At 39.5% G+C, this 26,192-nt stretch overlaps 1 protein-coding gene across 2 annotated transcripts; it reads right to left on the bottom strand.

Moving 5' to 3' along the window:
* Positions 1-323: 323 nt before the first annotated feature.
* On the bottom strand, positions 324-25,529 carry CASP7 (caspase 7). Of its 2 annotated transcripts, none has more exons than XM_062001237.1 (7): positions 25,486-25,529; positions 23,663-23,775; positions 5,439-5,587; positions 4,417-4,545; positions 3,755-3,930; positions 2,269-2,407; positions 324-1,761 (listed from the first exon to the last, which is right to left on the bottom strand). In XM_062001237.1, the coding sequence occupies exons 2-7, from the start codon at positions 23,773-23,775 to the stop codon at positions 1,538-1,540; spliced, it is 930 nt and encodes a 309-aa protein (XP_061857221.1). In that variant the 5' UTR covers positions 25,486-25,529; the 3' UTR covers positions 324-1,537. The 2 variants fall into 2 exon arrangements, with proteins under 2 accessions (XP_061857221.1, XP_061857220.1); XM_062001236.1 differs by lacking the exon at positions 25,486-25,529 and adding an exon at positions 25,144-25,464.
* Positions 25,530-26,192: the final 663 nt, after the last annotated feature.

Below are 26,192 nucleotides of genomic sequence, written 5' to 3'. Positions count from 1 at the left end.
TTTCCATCATAATATTTTCAATAATTTTGGTTTCCTCTAAGAGAGGACATGGCCTGCCTAACCCAGGTCACCCGATGCCAGCTTACTTGTCTAAACTACTTTTCAACGGACACTGTAAGCCTCATCTCGAAAAGATGACCAAGACCATCTACATTCTTAGCTGAGAAAGGTTTTGGGATGTATTTCCATTGGTTTTCATTTCATCAAACTGACAAACATGCAGATATTCGTAGGAAATTAAAAAAACCCATTTTTATTGATTTCATGCTGAAGACATCCATAAGATACTCATTTAATTCAAACAACTGAAAATTTGACTTATGAAAAAAATATATGCCCCAGTATGTCACAGTATTTGTAAGAAAATAAACTTAATAATTTGGTAACTTGGCTTTAATGGCACGCACTTATTGTTTTAAAAGATTTCAAAAGAGTACATTAAGTGGGAAAAGGCTTTATCAGTTTATCCAAACCATTAAAGTTTCTTTTTTGAGCTAGCTACCAACTGTAAAGAGAATATAAAAAGTAAGAATATAAACATCACTGACATAACTCCAAAATAGAAAATGAAGACCCTACAGAAACTAAAAAGGCACTTCTGGTTTCTGATTCAAGTAATTATTTCCAGTCTTTGCAAAACTCATCACAAATAGAAGTTATAACTAAACATATATTTGTTACTGGAACATACAGCTTGATCATTTCAACATTAAATCTTTATGTTTTAGAACAGCACCTTGGCATTAACATTCTGTTGGTTAAAAACATCTGAATCAATAAGCAGACATTTTTATTTCTACGAGCAGTAAAACTGCAATACCTGTTCCAGGCTGTTCTATCCCTTAATTGTCAATCTTTACAATGCCTCTTTAATAAGGCATCACCCAATTACAGTTTGCCAATCCTTCACCAAGATTTTCGTTTTGATTCTTCTGTTTGTCACATTTCCATACTATTCAGGTAAATCACCTACAAATACTGAGGGTTTGTTTATCCATCTTACACTAGAGTGCTAAGTAACTGATTTCCAGATTGAGCACAGAGTAACCACTAGTCTTCATTTATAATGTTCATAAAAAGGAAATTAATGTATCAGGTAAAAATCCTTTTAAATAGGTACAAACTTTTATCACTGGACATATGCCCAATACTTCCAAGGAAGTTATGGTTCCATGAGCTAGTAGTGAAAGTAAAGATGAAATCACCAGGCTTATTTTTTTTTTTAATTTAGAATCTGTTTTCTGGAATAAACCTGAATGGGTCAGGTAGCTGACTCTCAGAACATCTTCAGTATCCATAAACCATGACAACCACACTAAGGGAAATCAAGATGCCATAATTAGCATTAGCTGCCAGGTTGGCCCACAGCATTTATTTCTTCTTTAAAATCTTGCATACTTGCACATTGTCCATCCATCAGATACCCCAGCTTATACAATATAAAAAACCTAGTGTAGTTACATTTCTGTTGTTAAAACTGTATTGCTCCAGTTTACAATCAAATCTCCACCCAAAACCATATTCTGACAATACACTTTCAGAAGTAAAGTTCTTTAGTGAGCATAGAGACCACGCAGGGAATCTGCTTCTTCTCACTGAAACGTGGATCATCAGACTGTGATTCAAAATTCGTGGCAACCACATAGTTGACCCGTGTGAGGATCTGCATGATTTCAAGTTGTTTTCCATGCTCATTTAGCACAGAGCAGAGAGACTGCACAAACCAGGAGCCTCTTCCAGGATTCCTCCAGGAGTAATAACCTTACAGGAAAGACAGAGAAGAAAGTACATGAGGTTATTTTCCATCCTTTTTTTCCTGATTATCCTGTGCTGAAGAATGGAATGGCAGAGAGATACATATTGACTTGTGTGAAAGATTCTGGGAGAAGAGTAACAATACACACAAAGAAAGTTTAATTTTTATCACTTGTGTCATGTATTCTACTTCTTCAAAGCGGACAACAATATATATTAGCTGTCCAAACCTCAAACTACTGAAGTACCATTCTGTATTTTTGCATTTGAGAAACTGTAAGAAGTAAGATTTCATGGCTTTCCTCTCCTAGAACTCTGACTTTTCCTTTTCCTGTCTTCATCACATAGTCAACATACTCACTAAACTGAACCACGGAGGGACAGGATTCCCAGAAAATAGTACTGCCTTCACCATCTCTACCGGCTGTGCCATTAAGACTCACTGTCCAATCAAGTCAATACGGGTGATATGTTTTTAGGCTTCTGTCCCCACCCTGGCTCCCTTTCCTTTACCTGGAACTGTCGAATATGCAAACAGAAAATCTGCTTCTACTGGGATCTTGTATCTTGGATTGGCATCTGTTTCCAGAGTGTCATTTGCAGGCCCAGAGTCAGTTTGTATACCTTCATCAAATTCAGAACCTCTGCATGCCTGAGAGGAGTGAACACAAAGAGAACTTGTTCAATAAGGAGAAACAAGGTGTTACAAAAATAAGTATTCATTAACATTCTTTAATGGCTACAGTTTTATGCATGTATTAGAAGCAGAAATGCTATTCTCAGTGACAACTAATTGCTCTGTGATAAAGTTACCAGCTTACCCATTTTAAAATACACATCACTTACAGTAAAGGCAGGTCATGATGTTACAGGCTGTAGATCTCAGTGGGATGTCAAAGTGCCGAGTCAGCATCAGAACACAAGTATTAACACCATGTTTTTTACAGTGTTACTTGCAGACATTTTCTTTATAGTGGACTACACACTGTCTCTGGTTCCTGACACACTGCTGTAGCACCACATCTCACAGAATGAACTCACAGAACTCACATCCTTTGATCATCTAGTCCAAACCCCCTTCTCAAGCAGGGACAGCTACAGCAGACATCTGGGACAGTGTCTAGTTGGGTTTAGAATATCTCCACAGATGGAGGCTCTACAATCTGGGCAACCTGTTCCACTGTTTGACCACCTATTGCATTTTTTTACATTTTTCCATTGCTCTCTTTTATTCTTAATTTCCTCCTGATTGTGTGGTTTAGCTAAGGGCATGCTGGGATCACAGTCCAGGTTGGTAAGTTCCAGCTCCAGATCAGCAGCTTTGACTGACAGCTCTTGCAAAAAAATGCCAGTCTGATGGGCTTAAATCACATGAGTTGGTGCCTTTATTAAGATAATTTTAAAGGCAAACAAGTACCCATTCCAAACTTTTATTTAAAAGAAATATTGCTTTAATAGCATGAAGAGTTTAAAATAGATACAGCTTTCACTTTGAGGTTGAGGATTAATTGACGGAACAGCTTAGGGAAAATCACATCTGCTGCAACTCCCATACATAAGTAATACTGTGATAAAAAAAGACAATTCAGACCCATGGTGTGTTAGTCAATACTGTCTGAAACAGGTGTCTTCAAAAGCTTAGGTAATATGCAATTAATTGTATGCTAATGCAATAATGCAATATAAATTTTTAGGCTACCAAGGGAGAGAAGAAACTACTTCTTTTAGCAGAATGCAGTAAGCTGTAGAGATGGCCTTTAACTCAGAGACCTGGACAGTATTATTTCTATTGACAATCAAACACTGTCCTCAGCTTTGTCTACACAAGAGGGAGTTTATCTTTCTGCATTGAAGTTAATATACTACCATGCACAAAGAGAAAACATGTACAAATTTTCAGTGACAGTATATTCACAGGGCTCTTCCAGAGCAGACAACCAACATAGCCTGTTTTTCTCACTACAGCAGTTGGAGAATATATTTACCTTAGGGTTATTACCTGAATGAAAAATAATTTGGGTTTGCCTATAAGGCTTTTACACTTGTCTCCTCTGAATAGCGCAGTCAAACTCTTGATAGCCATGGGTCCATCAGTGCCATAGATGAGGCCTTCTTCCCCATGGCTTAGAAGGATACAGGCAAAACAAGCGGCATCACTGTGGTTCTCCTCAGCAGCTACAAAACAAATACCTCTTAGCCAAAAAAAGCAACATTTTAAATGAAAATTGCACATTTTTTTCTGAGACTAAATATACATTGGGCCTCTACTGCAAAGCATAAGGAGTGGATAAACATGCCACAATCCACATTTTAACAATGTGATGAGTACTTTCAATACATGAATGCATCCTTCACTTGACTCTGAGTCTAGCCCACTGGAGCCAACAGGCTGGACTCTATGTAATACAACAAGGGTCTCCACCTAATCCACAGGACAAACACTTCACCTAGTATGAGAAAAAATCTGTGTCTTTCTGAATTGATGTTGGAAAAAGAAGCAGGGAATTAAGTGCATCTCATTCAGAGGCTGACTCCTATACAGAAAATGTAGTGGGGCCTAAGCAAACCGTTCTAATTTGACCTGCTCTGAGTGGGGAGTAGATTTGGTGACTTCCAAAGGCCTTTTCTGCTCTGAGTTATTCTATGACTGTAAATTTTTACCTCGCTTCAATAATTTTTCCATATCATCACGGCTTCGGTCGTTGTAGGTGTAAACATCAAAACCTAAGTTTCTAAAACTCTTAGCTAGATCTCCAGCATCTTTATCAGTGCCATTGCGGGTACCCATTCCTGGCAGAAAACAAAGAACACGATTGATTGGCACATTCCACAGTTCAAAATAACTCACGTGTTCAAAGGTAAATTTTTAGGTTTATAATTCATAAATCTAAACAATGTCATGGTGACAGGAGTTTCAAACGACCCTCGAGCAGCATTCTCGGCATTGAGAACAAATTGTGAGATTCATTTGAATGCAAAATAATACCAGGCCCAATGTTAAACATGATCTTATCCTGAAAAATGTAGGCATGTCTCCAGCACCTTGCAACATAGGACCTCTGAGGATGAGTCTATCTCCTTTTGCTTATGCCATGTTACACGTGCATAAAGCACCCCAAGAGAAAACTGTTGAAAAGGTTAAACACAGAAAAGAAACTGATGTAAATTCTTTGGAGTAAACAATCAGCATGTCTGCCAAGTCTATAAGAGAAGACCTATGAAGTTGACTATACCACAAGTATCTGTCTGCTTTGAAACTGCACACAGCCTGAAAAGTTAAATGCAAGACTGTGAACAGAGCCCAGTTAAAACTGTGCTAACTTTTGTAACTACCTTTTGTTTACTACCTTTTGTAGCTCATGGCTGTAGCTCAGGGACAGGGAAGTTAAAATATGGGCTGCGGATGCCAGAGTTCACGTTTTAACAACATAGTCTTAAACTCTGGGACAAAGGTTTACTTTAAAGTTGATAGAGCAAGGTGACATGCTCTTTGAAACACATACTGCAAAGAAGGTGCAAAGAGCTGCTCTAACATAAGTGTTAAAGAAGAGGAATAAATTTCTAACAAAAAAGAGAAATACCTTCATTAAAATTCCATGTCCTAAAAATAAGATGCTTATTGATTAATGAAAGTATAAAAATACTGAAGTCTGTAAAGAGTATCATCAAAGGAAGAACATTACCTGTTTTGTCTTCAAAATTTTTGTTGTTTATAATAATACATTTGCCAACTTTCTTGTAGTCCATATTATACTGGAAAGTGGGTGTAACAATTCGGTACTGATTACTGAGAGAGGACTTTGGCTGTTCTTCTTCTCCATTCTTCTTTTTTCTAAGTAAATAAAATGAAATTAATGTTAGTGGCCAGTCACATGCTGTATTGCCTATTTATCTTAATTCAAACTATTTGGGCAGCCTTGCTTAATGTTTTTTCTTCTCTGATGTTTGTTTTCTTCCTTCACATTTCAGATTGGGGGATAAAGATCTTGTGATTTCCATGAAGTGATTACTATACACAATGAGATTCTGACAATGGTTAAATGGCCCTTTTGAGTGAACTGCATCCAACAGGTACAGATCCTGACCCACAGATAAAACAAACAGCATAAACATGAAGTCAGACTGGCAGTAACCTTCACAAACTCTGGTTCTGGACATATTTTACTTTTCCTATAAGTAATTCATGGAAGGACAGACAGATCTCTTAATAACTATTCCAAGCACAGGAAGATATGTGGTTTGCCCAATAGTGTGACAGGATTTCTTTACTGAATGACCATCATCCCTAAATTTTCTGAAGATTAAGACAAAGCAGTAGGTAGTTTCCACTGATAAAAGTTAGTGTGAACAGATCACACATTATTTTGGTGTGCCAAACAGTGGTCTGAACCTAAGCAAAAACTAAGCATGTTTTAATGTAATTGTCAATACCCGAACCTCACTTTAAAAGATCCCAAACAAACAAGCCAAAATGAGTTACAAATGTTCTCTGTTCCCAGGACTGTGAGAAATCGAATGAAATTCAACAAGGGCAAGTGTAGAGTCTTGCATCTGGGAAAGAATAACCCCATGTACCAGCACAGGTTGGGGAATGAACACTTAGAGAGTAGTGTAGGGGAAAGGGATCTGGGGGTCCTGGTGGGCAGCAGGATGAGCATGGGCCAGCAATGTGCCCTCATGGCCAAGAAGGCCAATGGTCTCCTGGGAGTATTAGAAGGACTGTGGGCAGTAGGTCGAGAGAGGTTCTCCTCCCCCTCTACTCTGTCCTTGTGAGACCACATCTAGAATATTGTGTCCAGTTCTGGGCCCCTCAGTTCAGGGAGCTGCTAGAGAGAGTTCAGTGCAGGGCCACAAAGATGATGAAGGTAGTGGAGCATCTCCCTTCTGATGAAAGGCTGAGGGAGCTGGGGCTCTTTAGCTTGGAGGAAACTGAAGGGTGACCTCATTAATGTTTACAAATATGTAAAGGGCAGGTGTTAGGAGGATGGAGCCAGGCTGTTCTCAGTGATGTCCAATGACAGCACAAGGGACAATGGGTAAAAGCTGGAACATAAGAGGTTCCAAAGAAATACAACGAAGAATTTCTTCACTGTGAGGGTGAGGGAGCACTGGAATGGGCTGCCCAGATGTGTTGTGGAGTCTCTTTCTCTGGAGACATTCTAAACACATCTGGACTACTTCCTGTATGATCTACTCTAGGTGGTCCTGCTCTGGCAGAGGGGTTGGACTGGATGATCTTTTGAGGTCCCTTCCAACCCTTAAGATTCTGTAATTCTGTGTCTATCTATTGACCTTTCTGCAATGTGCAGGAGTCTTAGATTGGATTAGAATGAGATGCACAGGGATAGCACAGATATTACACACCAATTTATTCTAAATGAAGTATGAAGAATAAATCAGTTACAGCCAGCATGCCCATCTGAAGGATGAGCATGAGGAACTCAGCAGTACTCGCTTTTAAAGGTAGACTTTCTGGTCCAAGCGCAGGTGGCTTCAGATGCTGGTAAGAGCTCTTCAGGCAGAACCAAAGCCAGTGAGGCCTACAAGGGTCTGATTCAGCCTCAGAACTATAAACAAGCTTTGGAGCAAGCCCAGTTAGAAACAGTGCTCAGGAAGGGCAGAGGAAGTTATCAGCATCTCTCTTACTTATTTCATCCAGTATTCTGCTTCTAATAGTGTTTATTGCTGATGTCTGAGAGGAAAACATCACCTATTTTTGCAGCACAAATGAATATATAATACAGTTCATTTTTAACAAAATTAGATTTTTTCAATAATCTAAATTAATTTAAGTACTTTCACTATTCTCACTCTGACACCTTTCTAAAGAATTACTAAGCTATCTGCTTCAATAATAGGCTGTGGACATGAGATTGCTGCGAATTGATTAAATGTTGTTTGTGTAATCTACTTTCTTACCTTCCTGATTTAGCAATTGTTATCTTTTTGCTTTAAGTGTCCTCTTTTTTATTACTAAAGGACAAGACTAATTGGAAACTGTAACAAACCTTCTCTAGATGATTAATTGTGTTCAAATGCTACTGCAATTTCATTTTAAAACAGCTTCTTCTTATCTTTGAGTGTCCTCATGTTCTGTTATAAAGGAACAAATTAAACAGCTGCACCTAACAGGTTTTCTCTTTTTGCATGTGACCATCCTAACATCATCTACTCTGTCAGACTTCTCTTAGAGACTACAAAACAAGATAGTGAATCGTATCTACTTTAGGATTTTGTCTGATACTCTGGAAACACAGAGTATCAGAGTATCTGGAAACACAGTTTTTTTTCCTGGCAAATCGCAGCTATCGGTATTCTTCTTGCATATTGCATATTCTTGAGGGCTTTGGGAGCAATAATTAAATATGCTTTGCCTCAAGAAAGGATTTTAACCATTTTACAGAATTAACCACAGCTGCATGATGTTAATATTACATTTGACTTTCAAAGAGATCTGGGTTCTTATTCTAGCTGAAAATTCCCCCCGGACCTACATTACTATACAGCTCTCTGGCAAACAGGGAAAAAGACACTTCAAAACAACAAATAACCACTCAGGTCAAGTGTAGAGGCTATCTTTTTCAGTCCACGCTAGATGCAAGTTTCTACAAACTTCACTGACAGAGACTGTTACATATAAAAGAGTATTTTCTAGGCGATTGTACACAAATTTCTTCATAAGTCCAATCCATAAACAGTTGTGAACACTCAGGACAGATCCCTGTGAGCAGTATGGTATCATGTTTGCACTGCCTGCTCTCCTAAAATGCTAACTATAGTCCAGAAGTCATCCAGCCATGTTACTCCCACAAAAAGCCTCACCGAAGCAGCAGCTGGGCTTAAGTGGCACACTAAATGTGAAACCTCATACTTCTCTGAAACCACTTCACTTCCGAGTTCAATAGTTTGCACTCATTCATGCAGAAATACTTGGGACTATTGGTATTCCCAGAAGTATGATAAAAGCTCTATGCTGGTCAACGTCCAATGTCACAGTCAAGCCTTGTCAGCCCAGTAACACACATAACTATCATTTCCCCATTCCTCTACAAAGGACAGCATGGCTTTGTTCTAATGCTTCCTTCCAAGCTGAACAAGCTCATGAGATACTAAGCAAATACAGCATGGTTTGTAATCATTTCTTCACTGGCAGACAACAAAGAGTTTCAGAAATCTTTTGGTATTTGTCCAAACCGAATGAATAAGGAAGCAAAGGCTGTGGAGTATACATATCCTGGACCTGCAGTCCTAGTTTTTGAAGATTCTGGGTTTCATGAAAACATATCACAACATGGGTATTGCCTGACTGGGCTAAACTAACAGTGTAAGGTCCAACTTGCCAGTTTCAACAAGATAAATCAGACCTTGCAATAATGACTAATAAAGGAACAAATATGTAATAATCAGCCCTTAAGATAAATGCCCTGTCAGTGACAGGGCTGGCTTATGACTGAAAGTCTAATGCTTTCCAGCCAAGTTTTTATTTTCCAGGCTTTGAACAGGACACATGTTAATAGAAATGTTGACTGCTGTTGTTCTTACTAAGCTTTCTAATCACTGTGTTTTCCAAAAAGGTTTCCACAGGTTAGTTATGTGCTGTTATAAAATGTTTTAAACTATTTGCCCTTAGTTTTATTTCATCCTGCTTCTCTGACATCCAGTGTCTTTAACTTCCCGCTTTTGGGATTCAAACTTGCCCAGACTAAACAGAAACTTGAATTTTATGCCTGTTTACTCTTTCTTCAGCTGTTAATTACAACTGTGCCACAACTCTGCCACTGGTCACTGATCTTTCCCTTAGACAGAAGTATTCTTCCTATGAGTGCTCTCACATATTTCCTGTTCTCTCCCTTTGGTCAACAGCTCAGCAAAACTGAAACTCTACTCTGAAACCCTCATATTGCTTCCACACCTCCACCTTTACTGTGTCTTTAAATCCCGGCTTGACAACAGTATGTCTGGAAATATGATTTCATTAAGCCTAGACTCAATCATTATCCACCCTGGGAAAATCATTATTGTAAACTCACTTTTCAAATATAAAATTATCCATACATCATTTTGTTATTGAAGTTTTAAATAGTAAAGGCCAAATTTCTTATCACCATGAGCAGGTAAAATTCTGTCAGTCAATGGAGATACATAACTTGCAGCAGCAGTGAACTCAATTGTCTAAAGAACTGTGACTGATCACAACAAACCTTCTTTTCTGTTCACTTTGGGTAAATTACCATTTCAGTATGTATGGATATCAACATTTCAGGATAAAAATGGCAATGCTTACATTTAACTACACTTAAAGATTACTTTCAGATTACAATTTTACTGAAAGCAGTGTTTCCTAGCAGCTGAGATTTCCTCTCCTTTGGCCTCCTTCTGCTGGAATCTTCCTGCACTTTCTTTGCTACTGTATATGACATACCATGACATTGAGAATCCACATGCAGAAGAGTTTCTGTCAGTGTTGCAGGGTCTCATCATCTCTCCCTACCTGCTACAGCCAAGCTCTTGGGGTCATGCCTACCAACTCTCCAGAGTAACAAGCATTTCAGTGTGAACTAGCCGCTTAACTTCAGGTGTGGTGTGATGTATTTCCGTAGGGAGGGCCTTCACTTTCCATCACGTTACATAATTCATGTCAGCTGTGGAGTCTGGTATTGCCTGTCTTTGAGCAAGGTGTAAATGTCAGCCAGTGAGTGTACAAACTCCTGCTCCAAGCAAGCTGCTCTGCTGTAATTACACGGACTGTCCTTGAAACAGCAGCAGCATAATGCAGAAGTTCTCAAGAGCACAGTGGATGAAAGGGAAACAATAAGAAAAAAGTACAGTTTCTAGGGCAGAAGCTGTTACACCAGTCCATTTACTGAACCTCAACCTTAACAGGGATTAAAAAGGATGACAGTAACCCACAGACAACAGAGCTCTTCTGAAAACATGAGCTGCTTGGCCTTAAAAGTAACGTGACTTAGCACACAGACAAAACAGCCCTCTCTGGAAAAAGAACACTTTCTTAAATGGCCTTATGGGCAGAGGATTAGATGAATGAAGACAGATTTCACTGTCTTCACGTCAACACTCATTGGATGTGAGGAGTTTTCTATTTGTTTTTTTCACGATTGTTTGCTTTTCTAACAGGAAGTTAATGTGTTAATCAAAATGAACTCTAAAATGATATTAGAGAGGGATATCCGGGCTTCAAAAATAGTTACAGTTCCTTTCTTTACCAGGAAAGTTAGGGACTTTTGTTACTGAAAGATGCAAACAGATTAAAAAGTTCTATAATTATGACATCGTTCAATTTCAGGAAGCTGACATTAAGAGGTGGGTGGAAAAGGCTAAATTGATTACATTCATTTCGATTTGAAACATACACACACAAAAGAAGGTAACTGTCTTGCTCTATGAAGTTCAGTAGATTTGGGCTTCACTTGCGAAAGAATATTACAGAACATTGTGACAGTTGTTTCTCTGGCATGCTTCTTTAATAGAATGTGAAATCCCATAGAAATTTTTAATGACTCATGGTTTTTGTTAAAATTTGCCTTAAAAAATATGCCTTAAAAACCCCAACATCTTGGGATCCTGTCTGGAGTCCCCACGCTTTTCAGCATTGGAGAAGATTTATTCTACTTTCCATCACATTATCAGCCTTTCTGTTGAGTCCAGGTAAGAAGATGATACTAATGGTACAGTGACAAGGTTCATAGAACAAATCTCAATTAATCCATCAACATCTACCAGAACTTTATCATAGAATCATAGAATGGTAGGGTTGGAAGGGACCTTTAGAGATCATCTAGTCCAATACCCCTGCAGAAGCATCTCCACCTAGATCAGGTCGCACAGGAACATGTCCAGGTGGGTCTTGAGGACCTTCAAGGAGCCTCCACACCCTCCCTGGGCAGCCTGTGCCAGGGCTCCCTCACCTCAACAGTAAAATAGTTTTTTCTTATATTTAACTTTTTGTGTTCCAGCTTCATCCCATCACCCCTTGACCTGTTGCTAGATACCATAGAAAAAAGGGATGTCCTAACCTCCTGACATCCAACACTTAGATATTTGTAAATGTTAATGAGATCCCCCCCTCAGTCCCCTCCTTTCCAGACTAAACAGACCCAGTTCCTGAAGCCTTTCCTCACAAGGAAGATGTTTCAGTCCCCTGATCATCCTGGTGGCCTTGCGCTGGACTCTCTCCAGCAGTTCCCTGTCCCTCTTGAGCTGAGGAGCCCAGAACTGCACACAGGACTCCAGATGAGGCCTCACAAGGGCAGAGTAGAGGGGGAGCAGAACCTCCCTCGACCTGCTGGCCACACTCTTCTTGGTGCACCTCAAAATGCCACTGGCCTTCTTGGCCATGAGGGCACTTTGCTTACATATACTTTACATTGTGGGATGTAGGGTATCTTAAAATGGCAATGTTCTTCATTCTAATAAAATCAATTAAGATATTTCCCTCCTGACTTTTTCATTTGTGACCCCCTTTAAAGGTTTCATTTGAGTAAATTCCCCATTCAGTTACAGTACTGTGGAGTAACTGTACAGGACAATACATTATTTTTAAGACTTCTGAAGAACTTTATTTAGTCCTTATTCCTGATTTAATTTTATGCAGTTTTGTGTGGCTCTGTGCTGCTCTTTTTGTCTAAAAGCCCCCCTGCCTCCTCTTCCATTATTACAAGCACAAGAAATCCTGGATTGGACTTCTTTTTAAAAGGGTGGTTATAGACAAGAAACAATGAAAACGCGGAGAGGATTGTGTTTGAATTCACAAAGCATCACCAAGCTATATGTAGTAAAAGTAAGCATGGTGGAGACCAATTCAGAGTTATTCTTCCAAAAGAAGTGAAGAGCAAACAGAATTTATAAATTAGACAAATCAAGGTTCATTTTTTTTTCTATATTTCTACTTTATTCTCAATAATTAGTGGCCTATTCATATGTCTGATGCTTTCTGATGATCATGCATTAATATGTCTTACTCCTACATAACCTTCTCTCCAAACTGACAGTTTTAATACTTTTATCCAGGTTTAATCCACCCTAATTTCACCATATTTAGCACACCTCTAATTACTCTACACTCTCCCCTCTTTGATTTCTTTTTCTCTTGAAATCTATTGGCAATAACATGCACAAGACACTTGTTAAACCTGACTAGAGCTTTTAAGTTCTTTAAGGCAGGCTCTTTGTTCTTTGTCAGATCCATTTTGGTAAAATGTCACACAGATTTAGAGCTGCATGCAAATAATAGATTATCCTGTTGACTTTTCCCATTAATATTGAATCAGGTTAGCAGAGCAGCAACATTTCTGGACAAGAAAAATGTATCACTACTTGAACTGTCTTTTATTAAAGTGAATATTCTTTTACTGTTAAAAATCAGAAAGCATAGATTATATGGGATAAGGACTAAGCATTAAGCATAAGGTCTAGACCAAACACTAAAACTGTATTACACTGCATTTGATGGTGGGATCCTGGGTCCCACACTAAGCAGGCAGCATGCTAGAATACTGAGGCCTATGATACACACTGACAGGAGCCACTGCAGAAGACATTGGCACTTGGGAGATCTCATTTCTATTTCCAATGTGACTGTCACATGCTATGGATGCACAAACTTTTTCTCCTGAAACATATCAAATGGATAATATGGGAATGTTCTTACTTATCAATGAGATATAAAGTCTGTGCACCCTTTGTATCTTCATATACTACTCTAATGATTAAATCTTGAAAGCCATTATTAGGATGGGATGGGATATAATAAAGAGAAATGGCAGGTGTGCTTACTCAAACACCACAGGTCTAACGAATGCACCCCACTTTCCTCCTACCGAGAGAAACAGGACTAGGTAGGCAGTAAAACAAATGTCTGTTTGTAACTGCTCTCAAGATCAGGCCCATAGTAATTATTTAGCCCCAGCTTCTTGTTGAACTGCCAATTAGTTCATGACTTCTTAAGGACATCTTTGGAATTAGACTGTCAGCTGACTAAACAAAGCCAGTTTAAATATCACCAGAGGCAATGTCTTTTGCTTGAATGAATATGAAACTAAGAAGCTAATGGAGACGGTACCTCTTGTTTCTTTGGAAACCCATGTCCTGAGTCCTCCTTATAACAGCAAAACCATACTAATTTTGAAAGGAAAATACTGCTGTGGCAGTCTTGAAAGAAAGGAGTTAGTCACTTACGGGATTATTTCCTTGAACTTATAAAGATAATAACAGAGCAGGGAGGGAACTAAGCTATCATTAACAAATTCTTTGCCCAAGACTGAGGACTGAATTTATTCATCCAATAAAACTGTACCATATTAAAAACTTACTTTTATTCTTACTATGACACACGTAGCAGCACAGTTACAGATTTTGCACAAAATTTGCAAAATAGAATGTTTTCATTTTTGAAAGATATCTTGGAATTTCCCTACATTTTCTGTAGCATCCTATTTCACCTGCAACAACAGAATACAACCCTTAAAATACCATTTGTTAAGATTATATGCTAGTTATTATTTGCTCAGTTAACTTGATGAAAAGTATTAACCAAGATTAAATGCTCAGTTGGGGAGATATGTTCTGGTCTCCACTAAGAGATGTTTAGTCGTGCTCTGAATGGAGAACTGAGTGTGAATCCTACTTCTGCCACTGAATAACTTTGGGAAAGTAACTTCATAGTTCTTGGGCTTACCTTCTCCATTACAAAATGGAGCCTAAACAAATTTATTTCACAAAGCAATTTCAGATCTTATAGCTTCTTTGCAGGGGGACAGTAGTGTACAGTAAAGTAGAGAATGGATTTTAAATCCACTGTTAAGTAGATCTGTACAATGTTTACATCCAAATGTGTAAGGAGCTAACTGCCACATGCCTCCTGCAAAAAAGTACTTGGAAAGCAGAGATTCTTACAGCCCACAATGGAGGTTTACAGTGGATTTGAGTCCAGAAACAAATTCCTATATCTGGTTACTGCACATTAGCTTGCATACGATTACTTACAATTGCTGCAAAATGTCAGGGTTGGAGACCAGAGAATATGGCATTTCCCCAAAGTATATTACAACCCTAAAGACCTCTGGGACCTTCGCTTACCAGTCAAGATACCGTAACTTATCACATTGCAGCTACTCAGCTGAACTACAGCAACAGGTAGTTGTTTGTTCCTTTGAAACTCATACTATATTAGCTTGAATCACATTAAGGCCTCTCCTACCACAAAGCTTCGCAACTGCAGGAGTCTCAGAGATGAACACAACCAGCTAGTGAGCTGCAACACAGTAACTGCAGTAAGGACTCACCTGAGTGTCAGCACGTGTCATTGAGTCTCTTGCAAAGCCAGCCACAAACGCCTACCTGGTAGTTTCTACAAACCTGCTGCTTCTGTTTAATCTGCAGAACATATTTGAGATTTACACCCAACCTTTTTTATGGATCCATTGGACTGATTTATTAATTCTTTGCTTCCAAGAAGGGCCTCCTATCCTCTGATCTTCCATCATCTATATATTTGTATAGTGCACTACACAGCACCAGCTGATTATCTCTCATCTTTAGTTAAAATAACTACACTTTACACGTCTCATTATAAGACAATTTTCAGATCCTGAGCTATTCTTGTAGCTTTTTTGCCCCAGTTTAGTTTCAGGCCCTTCTCCAATTAGGATGGAGAATCTTCTCTAATAACTTGGAAAACAGAAACAAACTGTGTAATGAAAGGAGTTGAGCTGTCTGCTGCCTCAGACTGCAACTTCTGGCATACATTGTATATTACATATGCCTTTGGAGCTCTGATACTAACATCTAAATATGTCTTCCTCTCCTTTTAACTGTGTGCTAGGGATGGCTTTAACATAAATCAAAACCATGGCTGCAATTTTATTTGTTACATACAAATAAAGCAGATAAAGTGCATTGGGGCTAAGCCAGATATACTTTGTAAAAAAAGTTTCAACACAGAATAACATGTTTAGTAAAGTCCACATTTCACAACAGTTAAAAAAGGACAAGAGGAAAAAAAAGAAGAAACAGGTAGCAGTATCCTTTGTGTACTTAATATTATATATATATATATTTTAATACTTTAAAGTCTCATCTACAGCCTACATGACAATTTTGTGGTGTAATGCTTGCAGCAAATAAGACCAAAACAATAAGTTCTAAACTCTCGACCATCAATTTGTAAATAATCTACAGGTACAGGCCCCACAATACTGTGTGCAACATAATATTCCAATAACACTCCAAAAATTGTACAAATAAAGAATGTTGGTTGCTGAAAGGCTTTCTGCTCATTTCTGGAAAACCTGCATGTACATACCTTCCATGGGTATTCTGGAAAATCCTAGGTAGTATAATGTACATAGGCAACTGCCAATTATATGAAAAAAATGAATCCCCTCTTACCTATTATAGGTACTAAGAGCAATTAACAGTTATATATATTGCTATATGGACTGCTTGGAAAATGACTCAAAATAAAGCTAGCCCACCCCCAAATAATGTTTCTCAGAGAACACTCTGGCTAAGATTAGCAACAGCAAAATGCCAGTGGAGTTATAATTAGCTTGTTATAAACACTGAAACCGAAATTGTTCAGGGCATTCATTCATGAGATTTCCAATCAGGTGACAGAGAAGGAAGGAGACACAGAACATTCTACAGTACCTTGGCTCATCATCAAATGGTACGCCACACTGCATCTGAAAACAGCTTCAGCTTGTCCTCAAGAGCAAGTCTAATCTTCTTTGTTAATGCTAGGAGCCCAACATGCTCAGGGTTACATGGGAGAATGAAACAGGATGCTCTCTATGCTCAGGCCCAAAGATTCGCACGCATCAGCAGTGGGTCACGCTGGACTTTTCTATGGGGCTATTCAAACCCTCATAGCTATCACCCTGTAAGCTGAGGTCATGCAGGCCTGATCTACCTTTGCTGACAAGCAGAAAACACGATCCCATTGCTCTGATTCTATCACTGTTCCTGTGTAGAGAGTGTAGGAAAATACAGCAGATCTTGAGATGGAGGTGTGACAGCAGACTTCACTTTGTAATACATCTTTCTTCCTTCTCTTGAAACCTGATCCACCATTACTACAATATTTACAAGGAACATTTCTCAGGAAATAACACAACACACGCAGTTTACAAAACCTCTTTGCATTCTCATTCATACAACTATTTCCTACACATTTACTCTTAAACATTTTTGGTTTATTACAAATTTGGCTTAATTTGGCTTTGATTCCTTTGAAAGCTAAAAAAATGACACTACATAATAGCTTTCCTCCAAATTTTGTATGATGACAGCCCAGAGTTTGCTGTAATGAAGGAAATAAATTACTACACTAAAAAGAAATTAGTATACTTGACTCACTGTTGTGATTGCTACAGATACAGATCATGGATAACTCAGTGTTGGCTGTGCTTCACAAGGAGACTGGAAATAAACACTGACTGTGAAATAATGAGCTCTCACACTCTAGACTAGATACTATTTCAAGATCATAGAAATCATAGAATGGTAGGGTTGGAAGGGATCTTTGGAGATCATCTAGTCCAACCCCCCTGCTGAAGCAGGTTCACCTAGATCAGGTTGCATAGGAACACGTCCAGGCGGGTCTTGAAGACCTCCAAGGAAGGAGCCTCCACAACCCCTCTGGGCAGCCTGTGCCAGGGCTCCCTCACCTCAACAGTGAAATAGTTTTTTCTTATGTTAAGTGGAACTTTTTGTGTTCCAGCTTCATCCCATTCCCCTTTGTCCTGTTGCTAGCTACTATAGAAAAAAGGGATGTCCCAAACTCCTGACACCTACTCTTTAGATATTTGTAAATGTTAATAAGATCTCCCCTCAGTCTCCTCTTCTCTAGACTAAATAGCCCCAGTTCCTGCAGCTTTTCCTCATATGAAGATACTTGAGCATTTCCTGTATGGTACATCCAGTGAGCATCCAAGAGAAAGTACAAGCATTAACCACAATTTCCACTAACTGTTAAACATTCCTGCAATGTTCTCCAGAAGCTGAGGTCCAGATCTAACAAAAACTGCAAGAATAAATAAACAAAATGTATAACAAACCTCTGGTTTAAAGAGTAATGAAAATGAAACATGCCTGCTGATCTATGTAAAAATCTCTTTATCATTTTGGTAGGAATTAACTTTAACAGGCCACAGATGCCAGAACCTATTGCTTTGGAAATGTTACATTCAGCACCTTGCGGGAAAATAAAACTGATATTTAACTTGTGCAAAGCAGAACCTACAATCTCCAAAGAAAATGAAAATGATATTGTGCTAGACTTTGGAGTTAGGATAGTAAGAGGAAAGATGATCACCTATTTACAGGACAGACTAAGGTGCACCGTGATTTATTTAGAGACATAAAGGAAACATGACACTGAACCAAGAGTTCAGTTCAGAGCTCTGAACTGCAGCCCAGAGCATAACTTCAGATAATGACTCATCAGCTGTTATTTGTTTTAAAATAACTTACTATTTTTACTCTATCTAAGGATAAAAGGGATACTTTTCTTAGTGATATTTATTTTTGAAGGGTCTGTAATATTCTGTCACTGAACAATTTGTAACAGAATGGCATTTTTCATCTTAAAATTGTAAAAGTTATGGTAAAAAAGGTGAGTTATCATTCCAGGCACAACCTACATTTGAACACATTAATTTCAAGGCAGGGACAGCTGACATTCATGCAGAGGCTAACAGAGTTTCTTCACAAGCATACAGTACTAGCAATAGTACTTTTTCTACAAAGCAAGCAAATAATTTATAAGATCAGAGTACTGGGTTTGCTTGGGAAGGTTTTGGTAGCAGAAGGGCTACAAGGGATGGCTTCTGTGAGAAGGTGCTAGAAGCTTCCCCTATTTTTGACAAAGCCAGTGCCAGCAGCTCCAGGACAGACCGACTGCTGGCCAAGGCTGAGCCCATCGGTGACAGAGGTAGTGCCTCTGGGAGAACAGACTTAAGAAAGGGAAAAAAATAATAGCTGGGCAATAGGAATTGCAGATAATGGGAGGAGTGAGAATATGTGAGAGCAATAAGTCTGCAGACATCAAGCTCAGTGAAAAAGGAGGGGAAGACATGCTCCAAGCACAGAGCAGAGATTCTCCTGCAGCCCATGGTGCAGCCCATGGTGAGGCCCTGCCCCTGCAGCCATGGAGGCCACTGTGGAGCAGAGATCCACCTGAAGCCCGGGTAGGACCCCACCTTGGAGTGAGTGGATGCTCAAAGGAGGCTGCAGGAAGCCCACATGGGAGCAGGCTCTTGGCAGGACCTGTGAATCCATGGAGAAGGAGAAGCCCATGCTGGAGCAGGTTTGCTGGCAGGACCTATGGCCCCATGGAGGACCCACGCTGGAGCAGTCTGTTCCTGAAGGACTGCATTGCTCAGAAAGGACTCACAAAGAACTGTAGCCTGAGGGAATGACTCATGTTGGAAAAGCTCATGGAGGACTGCCTCCTGTGGGAGGGACTCCAAGCTGGAGCAGGGGGAGAATGGGAGGAAGGAGCAACAGAGACAACTGTGATGAACTGACCACAACCTCCATTCCCTGTCCCCCTGTGTCGCTTGAGCGGAGGACGTAGAGAACTCAGGAGGTGGGGGGAAGCTGTTTTAAGGTTTGGGTTTATATCTCACTATCCTGCTCTGATTTGATTGGTAATAAATTCCCTAAGTCAAGCCTGTTTTGCCTGAGACAGTAATTGGTGAGTGATCTCTTCTTGCCCTTGTCTCAACCCACAAATCTTTCATTGTATTTTCTCTCCTCTGACTATTTAAGGAAGGAGAGTGATAGAACAGCTTTGGTGGGCACCTGGTGTCCAACTCACCACAGATTAGGCCCAGCCTTTTCAAACAGCCCAAAAAATACAAAATGAGCAACTCTGGAAAATACAGGTACCTGCATCACAGTGAAACTGTTCTTCATAGAATCACAGGATCATAGAATGGTAGGGGTGGGAAGAGACCTTTAGAGATCATCCAGTCCAACCCCCTGCAGAAGCAGGTCCACCTAGATCAGGTCGCATAGGAATGTGTCCAGGCGGGTCTTGAAGACCTCCAAGGAAGGAGACTCCACACCCTCCCTGGGCAGCCTGTTCCACTACTTTCTCAATCTCACAGTAAAATAGGTTTTTCTTATATTTAAGTGGAACTTTTTGTGTTCCAGCTTCATCCCATTACCCTTTGTCCTGTTAATGTTCTTCATTAAGTTCTACCTGCAAAACAGCTTCTTACAAACCAAACAAAAATAAACTGTTGGTAATCAAAAGCAGATGGAAAAGCTCCCCAAAAGACAGAAGAACAACAGCAGAGCAAAGCTGAAAAAAAGGCATCTTTCCACACCTGTTATAGCTCCAAAGCTGAGACTCAGCTGAGGCCGAATCTCAAAAAATTAATGTTTATTCTTTGAAAGACAAGGCTATTTATTTTGAGAAATGTGGCTATACTGAGACAAGGATCATTAAATTAAAACATATTGCTGTGGTAGCATCAGTGCTTCCCTACTTTGATGTCCTGTAACACAAATAAATACTATAAAAAAATAAGGAAAACTTACATATATGTGAATCTTTTTGATCTAAATACTATACAACCCTGGTAGATATCATGATTATATATGACAACTACTGAACAACAGAAGGTAAGACAGACATTAATGTTTCCAGCAAACTTTCAAATAAATTAAAATGAAAAGTCTCAAACTTTACAGTGGCTTGACTTGCTATAAATAAATACCTTATGTATATTTTGGGTTTGCAGTGTTAAACAGCTGCAGTACTCTTGGTGACTATATGTACCTTACCAGACCTCTCAAATTCCTCTGTGGGATTTTCTCACACTATAGTTCATGTTTCTGCATTAAGAGCACAGTTTCAGTTATAACTAGGTATTTATAAAAAATGTAAAATATATATTTTGGTTATGTTTTCTCTTTCCATATGACAAGGAGAACACTAGCTGTAAAATAAGCCAGTAGGGCTGGAGTAGATAAAAATAACTAGAGAACAAATGGTTCTATACAATTAAATTAGAATAAAACTGGTACCTCAATATAACTAACAACCACTCTCTTCAGCATTATGCTTCTTCACTGAAGCCCACAAAAAATTTCTGTGGGAAAAGATTCTATTCATTTCTAACTATCACATAAAGAATATACACATTTGAAATCCTCAGTTCAAGTTTTGTTTAACCATGCTCTAAAATTTTCTTGCATGCAGCCTTCCCAGAGCACATCCTGTTGTTTCTGCTTTCTGAAGCATAACTTTTTGCTTAACTGAAACACTCCCTAATTCTGCAGCAAATAAAATTGATACCCGCCTGCCATCTAGTGGCTAAAAATCCCCAAACCAAACACCACCAGCAGATGTTAACTCAAAATTTATTTCCTTCAACTCTTTTTTTCCCAACAAACAGCTTTTCCCCACCAATACTGGCTATGTAATAGCACTTCTTCAAAGAAAAGGAAATATGTAGAATGTAATTCCCCTAAGCTGTGGTGCAGCCAGAAGAACCTGCCCAGTCCATGGCTTGTTTGGAGCCTTGTGGCCTCCACAGTAAAGCAGGCTCACAGACTTCTTGGAGAAAAACATACATCACTGAATAAGGTTTTCACTTATTTATACTTCATGCTCTTTCTAGATAAATGTCCAGTCACAGAGAATGGTGAAGCTGTGAATCTGCTAGAAACCAGGTCTTCTACATGGCTTTGAACTCAGTTTCTCACTCTCTTAAATGAAAATTAATGTGCTTATTTAACAATGCAAGTTAATTGTTTTCCTATTGAGATTACATATTTTAAGCAATAATAAATGAAATACAATGTATAATTTTGTTGAAAGTACTGCACAGCTGGTAAAAACTGGGTTGCTAAAAAAAACCCAAGTGATCATAAAACTGTACTCAATATATAGTTTTCTAGACATTTTACTTTACAGGTATTATTTTAATGTTGCCAAAACGAAGATTTGGCAATCAAGACAGAGTTATGTTGGTTCCAACTAAAGTACCTCTAACATAGTATTGGTGCTGGCTAGTAATGAGTTTTTAGGAAAAAAAACAAAAGAAATTTGATATAGAACATATGCTCACAGAAATCTCATATAAGAACATCTTGCACCAAAGACATTAACATGTCTTAACATATTCTCACTGGACATTTCTTCCATAAATAGAAACACTTTCTTCTAATCATGTATGAAATCTTGACACCTGCATATCTCGTGACTTTAGGTTCTACAATTGCATTCTGTGCTAGGTGAACACCACGTCTTACCAGTTGTTTTAAAGCTACTGCATGAACTTTTCATTGGATGTCTCCTAGATTTTCTGCGAAGCACAAGGAACAATCATTCTCTATTCAATTTCTCCTCCATTACAGTCAGGACTTTAGAACAAATCCCATCTCCCTTTATTGTCTCACATTTGTCTCCTATGTTCCCTCAGGCAAAAGAGTTTTAGTTTCTGTAAGACAAAGAGCTTGTCACTGTGCTTGGATTTTTAAAACCTTTGTGGTCCACCAGCTCATTTCTCTTTAGGCAGTCATCACCTCCTTCAAGAAACTCTGATAGATTTCTCAGACGTATTAACTTCCTACAAAGCCTAAGTTGAATCTTCTCAATTACCTCATACTTAATCTGAGCAATTTTTTACTTCTGAAAAATATGTTTCAAACTGTGTTTTCAAGGAGTTGCCAAAAAATGAATGCTTCAAACTGATGAATAGCCAAGTTAATTTTTAAATTTCTTCCACAAAATAAAAAGAATAGGAATGCTGATTATTGCCTTTCCTTCAGGAATGACTCACTTTGAGTTGTGTAATTTAGTAACAATAGTAGCATATCACCTCTTATAAAGAAGACCAATTTGGATGTTAAACCACACATTCTAAAAGAAACCTTTGCAAAATGTTTGGCATAATTTAGAAACAAATTTACATTGTATATTTTGCAAGATGTGATTCTGTTAAAAATTAATAGTACAGACGCTCATCATAAAATATATCTGACGAATGATAAAATGAGACAGAAAGTAAACTGACTTGCTTAACAGCACATCAAAAGTCTTCTAAGCTAAAGCATCTTCACTTCTCTCACAGATTTGTTACGTCCATTGGACTCATATAGTTGCAGCAAAAATAAAATTACATTCTCCATGTACTTTATCTGAATACCTTTCACTTGAATATGAATGTCTAAGTAAAAGAAATTCTAAATCTCTCTGTAAATACTAGTCTTTGCAATAAACACCTCTAATAAAAATCTCTCTATGAAGCTCATAATGTGTAGACATTCAATAGATAAAATAAATTTTGCACGCTCATTTTTAATCTTTTCCATTTTCAATCACATTTATCTAATGTTTTCACTATGTACAGACAAGCAGTACATAGTTCTTGCTTGCTATACATTTAATGAAGGTAAGCTTACACTTCAGTGATACCACTATGTTTTAAAATTAAAGGCTTTTAATTTGTTCTGTAATGGGTTACATCTCTAGACTCAGTGAAGCTTCTTTGTGCTACAACCTAGATGGCACATCCAGGCTCTGAAGTAACTTAAAGAGTCAGCAGGGGATTCCAATGATGCAGGAGATTAACTGAGCTGAATGCTGTAAAACAGATAATTAATGGCATATTTAATTCCCAGCTCCACCAAAGGGCAATGTTTAAGATGAGGAACTGTAATTGATGCTAAATGAACTTAATGGTCTCTTGACTACCAAATAAAGCTTATGGGAGACACTATAGAGAGATGTTCTGAGGTACAGACCAGATACATTAAATCCATACAACACAAACCATACATTGTGGATATGGCAAACTGATCATGAAAAAGCCATCAGAAGGATAGTATGGCAGCTGATACAACAATAATAGGAATAAAATCTGTAACTTACTTTCCAAAAAGTGAGAATCTGCTACTTCTATCTGGCCTTGCATCAACGATGTCATCGTGATCTTCATCACCTCTCTTTTGAGCCAAGCTGTCAACACGTTGATCTCCTGACATCTATAAATAAAAGTACAAGAATGCAAGAATCTATCAGTGAACACTATCCTTTTAGATATACCTCGTTAAACCAGATACATTTGAGCTTGTTAGTCAGTTACACTATATAATACTTCATCAAGTAAGAGTGGCTATAGATTTCTGGCCCTAACATGACATTGCACATCCTCAGACATCTGTATTGCCTTGTTGCAGTTACCAAAAGTGACTTGTCTAACATCTCTCTCAAAATAATAATAAACAAAATAAACAGAAAATAACCAAAAGTAAAAATAATTCTAAGGTGAAAGATCTTATGAGTAATTCACAGAAATGTCATGGTTTGGAAAGAAGTATGGTGGGAAGAAAGCAAGGACAAGTAATATCAAAATATCTGTAACTGCAATCCTATCCAGTACTGAGACACCCAGAGAGCTCCTGTGTTTGTATATACACAATCAATTGTGCTTAAGAGAAAAAAAAAAATCCTGTATTTTCCTCCATGGATGGGATCTTTGGTTTTCATTTCTCTGTTTTGTCTATATCAACACTGAACACAAATTTTACATTCTTCTAATGATTAATCAATACATGCATACTGTTGTGAAGTGATTCTTGGATATTAAAAGGTATTTTCATTACATGAAGCTGCCTCTTACACAAATTGCTGTATTTCAGCAAATCAGCCGATTTTTTTTCCCCATTGCTCCAGTGTAAGCTTGGAACGTCTTATTTCAAAAGTGACATGAGCCACTGGTAGCCAACAAGGCTGAGCTGGTCTAATGACTTTTTCCTGATGAAAAAATAGTCTCTCCTCTTCTTGCAAGTACCAAGTTGCTCATTTAGGGAGTTTGTTTAGATCATTAAGATGGTGGAAAACTACAGGAAGAAAGCAGTCATATTTCTGGTAGTGCAATCATCTACACCAGCTCAGTGCTTGTGAGAAGAGTAGTGGAGAAGACAGTGGGAGACCCACACCTTTGTGGTGGAATATGCTGAGCTGCCTTGTTCAACTCCACCTCCTGGTTTCCATGGGGAAAAGCAGCAGCAATTGCCGTGCCTTCCCCACAAATAGGCGGATTGAACTTGCTTTTATAATACATTTACTCAGAAGAACATACGTCTACACCCAGTTTGAAAACCACCCCGGTGACCTTGCAGCAGCTCAGAGGCTGCATTCCCCTACCCAGAGTCCAGGACACTAACTGCTACCCTAAGAGTAACAATTCCCAAAAGCTGGGGTCTAGATTTGTCTTAAACAAACCAATATATTTTTGAATGACCCTAGAGGTGAACGGAGAGCAACCCCACACCAAAGGAAACCACCACCGCCAACGCTACCAACCACACTGCCCTCTCAGGAAGTGGCTGTGTAGCCGAAGCAGCCACCTGAAAGGCCCTGGCATCTAGTGCTGAGGAAAAGCCGCTTCCTTTCAGTCCTCTGCCCCTGCGAGTCAGAGAAAAGTAGCGAGCAGGGTGGCCAGGCCCCAGGGATGCAGGGCAGACGGGACAGTCCGGGGCCGGGAGACGAGAAGGAAAAGGGGAGCGCGAAGGCGGCGGCCAGCTGAGGGCGGGAGGCGGGAAAGCGGGAAGGTGGCGGGCCTGGGGCGCTGGGCGGGAGGCCGGGAAGCGGGAAGGCGGCGAGCCTGGGGCGCAGGAGAGCGGAGCGAGCAGCAACGACGGCCAGCGCGACGCGGAAGGGCAGGGGATTGGAAAGGGGAAGGGGCTTGCCTTGGCGCTGGGCTCCGGAGCGTCAGAAGCGAAAGCGAAAGCGGCGGGGGAGGTGGGGTGGGGGAGGTGGGGTGTGCCTGGGCAATGGGGCGGAGCGGGCTTGGCCCGCCCGGGCCTGCCCCGGCGGCGCCGCGCTTTCTGCCCGCTGCGGCGGCACCCGGCAGGTCGCGTGTGGGCTGTGGGGAGCGAGGGCTACTTCTGCTACGCTCCCCTGGCTGAGAGGCTAGGGTGCTGCCTCAGGGACCTCCTGCTTCCCCGGTAATGACGGCTTCAGCACAGCAAAAAGGAAAGTGCCACTTTTTAATAGCTGTGCTCCATCATAACCTCACCAAAGAAGAGCCTTAAGTGTCATGGTGACACGGGATTGTCTAGAGATAAGGAATTTTTTTCCCTTCTATAAACTTCAGTGGCATTTCCTTATCTTTCCAATTATTCAGTGTGTTGCATCTCTGCTAATTATGATATCCTACTGTGTAGCTGTTGCATCAGGCCCAGCAGTCCAGTACACGGGCTGAAGATTGGCACAGTCTTGCTAATTACTTCTGGATGCAGGCTCGAATCCTGAAAAATCATACATCTACCCAGCAGTGCGTGGTGTTCAACATTCACTACCTGAAGAGATTTACATCAAAGCGACATTTTTCAGTGTAACTGCCTCACAATTGGCACAAAACACAGGCATGGTAACAAACAGCCTTTTGCTTCAC

Source organism: Colius striatus, chromosome 8, assembly GCF_028858725.1.
Source record: "Colius striatus isolate bColStr4 chromosome 8, bColStr4.1.hap1, whole genome shotgun sequence".
In the NCBI taxonomy this organism is placed as follows: Eukaryota; Metazoa; Chordata; class Aves; order Coliiformes; family Coliidae; genus Colius; species Colius striatus.
Note: the sequence above shows the minus strand (reverse complement) of the source record. Positions and strands in the feature narration are given on the sequence as shown.